The sequence below is a fragment of the Sciurus carolinensis genome, chromosome 10, assembly GCF_902686445.1.
Source record: "Sciurus carolinensis chromosome 10, mSciCar1.2, whole genome shotgun sequence".
NCBI lineage: Eukaryota > Metazoa > Chordata > Mammalia > Rodentia > Sciuridae > Sciurus > Sciurus carolinensis.
Window position 1 is genome coordinate 52,757,263 of NC_062222.1, and position 3,210 is coordinate 52,760,472.

Below are 3,210 nucleotides of genomic sequence, written 5' to 3' on the forward strand. Positions count from 1 at the left end.
GAGGAGAAGAAATTTCTCAGGAACCATCTCTGCCTTCCCATAAGCACAGGAGGAAGGCCAGGGAAGAGCAGGGCAGGGGGAAGTGTCCCAGGGGACAGAGTCTGTGATGTCTGTAGGTGGGGGCAGAGAGTCCTGGAGGGCGCAGATTGGAGTCCACGGAGGGGAAGCCAGGTCCATTTGACGCACATCATGGCTGAAGCTCTTTGAGTTCAAACAGGACGGGTGCCGGTTCCACCAGGTCAGATGCTCGGAGCTCGGGGACCTCTTGCTGTCTTTTCGTCTGTCTGTCCCATCAGGGCACGTTCCCTGCCACTGTGTGTGTGGACCTATGGGGTCCGTGGCCTCCTTACATGGGTGCCACTCTCCTTGCAGGGGCGGGCCAGCGGAAGCAGGGCACACAGCAGCAGAGTGTTCGAAGGAAGGTGGCCATCCTCTCAGTGACCCGCCTCCAGCCCCTGAGGCTGTCTGAGGATAGGCACAAGGAGGAACCCTGGGAGGATGAGCTGAGGCCTTCTGTCACCTGCCTGCTGAGGCTGGGCCTGGGGTGCTGGGGCCTGAGGGGCACAGGGCCTCGCTGGCAGGCTGGGCTGGGCGGGGCAGAGTGCACATGGAAGAAGCTCAGAGGGACAGCGGACCCGCTGTCACCAGCAGCGCCCTTCTGCCCCACCAACCTGGCCTCTGCCGCCTGCTGCTTCTCGCCGGGCACTGGAAGGACAGGCTCGCTGGCACACTTGTTGGCGCGGGGCCTGGGGGCATCTGTGGGAGCCGGGAGAGGCGCCACCACGCGACGGCCCACAGGCCTGGCCTGGAGCTCATGGCCCACCCGCTGGGGACCCTGGTGCTGGAGGAGGCAGTAGGTAGCCGCGGCCTCATCCCACTTCCGCTTGTCCAGGGACACCCAGGTTTCGTAGGGGTCGAAGCCCATGTCCAGCATGAGGGTCAGGATGGCGGGGTCTGGGTGTTTGGGGCGCGGCGGGCTGCCAGGGCTGGGTGGAGGCTGCTGGCCCAGGCTCATCCATGGGTGGCCCATTACCTGCTCGAGGGTGGGCCTCTGGGCCGGGTCCACCGTCAGCATGAGCTGGATGAGGCTGCGGGCCTCGGCGGAGAGGCGCCTGGGGAGGGTGTAGCTACCCCGCAGGATCTGCTTCTGCAGGCCCTTGTCGGTGCACGCCCTGAACGGGAGTCTCCCTGTGAGCAGTTCAAAGAGTGTGACTCCCAGGCTCCAGACATCGGCAGGGGGCCCCTCGAATTCTTGCCTCAGCACCAGCTCAGGGGCCCAGTACGGGAGCGTGCCCCAGGAGGTGCTGAGCTTCTGCCCCGGCGTGAAGGTGAGGCTCAGGCCAAAGTCGATGAGCTTCACGCTGCGGCCCCGGGCGTCCAGCACCAGGTTGTGGGGCTTCAGGTCCAGGTGAGCAATGCCCCTGTCGTGGCAGTGGCGCACAGCACACACGACCTCCCGGAACAACCTGCGGGCCTTCCCCTCCCTCAGGCCACCGGACACCAAGATGGAATGCATCAGATCGCCCCCACCTGCGCGCTCCATCACCATGTACATGTTGCGCGGGGTCTCGATGACCTGGAAGAGCTGGATCACATTCGGATGTTCCAGGGCCATCAACCTCTGCGGTTCGCTCAGTACATGCTGGAGCGCCTCCGTCTTGGCCACGACTTTCACCGCCACCTCTGCCCCGGTGAGGAGATGGCGGGCCAGGACCACCTGGCTCAAGCCCCCCCGCCCCAGCTTCCTCACCACCTGGTAGTGGTCAGTGAGGGCCGCCTCATAGCGGAAGCTTGGCCCCTGCCGCCCTACTCTACGCTTTCTACTCTGACGGCCAAGCATCCTAAAGCCAGAACACTGACAAAGAACACTAGCTACAACAAACAAACAAACAAACAAAACACCAAAACCAACAATAGACAAAAGACAAAACAAACAAACAAACCAGAGCCCAAATCAAAAAACCAACAGTCAAAAAACCCCAACCACCAACCACCAGCCACCAACCACCAACCGCACTAACTAGCTGGGAGTCCGACAGGTTACCAGCAAGAGTTTCCTGTACTTATGGACGAAGAGCCCAGCCCAGCCACCCGCTTATATGGCTGTGGTGGGACAGCGCATCACAGTGGCTGCTTGTGAGGTCAGAGCATGAGATGACCCAGTCACCCATGGGCACAGCCCCCACTGGCCTTCTCACTTTGGGGCCTCCAGGATCTTTGTCACTGTCATAATAAGGATAAGCAAGGACCCCAGAAGCGTTTTTCTTTCAGGGGGTTATGGAGAATGAAAGTTACACATTTAGAGATTAGAGCTGTGGCGTCCTCCAGTGGTCTTTTCACCTGGAGTCTGATGAGAATCCCTAGTCACTTGGGGCTCTTACAGGCCGCCTCATCTCTACATGCAAAGTGTTCATTCAATTCCTCCTTCTTCCAACTCAGAATAACGGCATCCAAGTCATGGTAGCGCTTTGCTCGCATGGTGATGCTACCCCATAGTGCTCTGTCCCCTAAGATGCTCTAGGGCTTGGCAGTAACACCTGTGGAGAGGGAGGGAGCGTTCATCAGCCTCTCCCCACAAAGGTTTGCACTGATTTCACTCTAGAAACTGTGGGTCGCCAAAAGCAGTGACTGAGAGGATCAAAGAAAGGATAAAATACCCAGGCGGAGAATCCTAGAACCAGCAAATGTGTCCTTCCCATACAGGATGGAAATGGCAGCCTTCCCAGATACGTGGGTCCCTTCCTGATGCTATAACAAAGAACCTTAGACTGTGCCATTTATTCCCAATATAAATCACATTCCCAGGGTTGTGGAGACTGGCAAGTCCCAGGTCAAAGCACCTTTCAGGATGGGAGGGGCAGGAGGTTTGAACTCATTCTCTCAAGTCCGGCTTTGGGTTGGTTTTGTTTTGTGTTTTTTGGTTTTTTGACATACTGGCCATTGAAGCCAGGTCCTTGGGTGTGTCAGGCAAGTGCTCTATCACCCGGGTACTTCCACAGACTTTTATTTTCTGTTTTCTGTGTTTTCTTTCTTATTATTTCCTTTTTGGTATTTTTTGTTTTGTTTTGTTTTGTTTAGGAATAGAAGATGAAAATTATTTGTAGATAATGTAAACATATTTTGAAAATGCTAAATACTATACACACAACAACAACAGCAAGAAATGTGTTAAAACAAATACAGTAAATTTGCAAGATACAAAATCAGCAT

At 56.4% G+C, this 3,210-nt stretch overlaps 1 protein-coding gene across 1 annotated transcript; it reads right to left on the minus strand.

Annotated features, from left to right (window-relative positions):
* Positions 1 to 346: 346 nt before the first annotated feature.
* Positions 347 to 2,478, minus strand: LOC124994188 (sperm motility kinase 2B-like). The gene is made up of 2 exons (XM_047565995.1): positions 2,382 to 2,478; positions 347 to 1,872 (listed from the first exon to the last, which is right to left on the minus strand). Exons 1-2 carry the CDS (start codon positions 2,476 to 2,478, stop codon positions 347 to 349), a joined length of 1,623 nt encoding a protein of 540 aa, XP_047421951.1.
* Between the last annotated feature and the right edge of the window lie 732 nt (positions 2,479 to 3,210).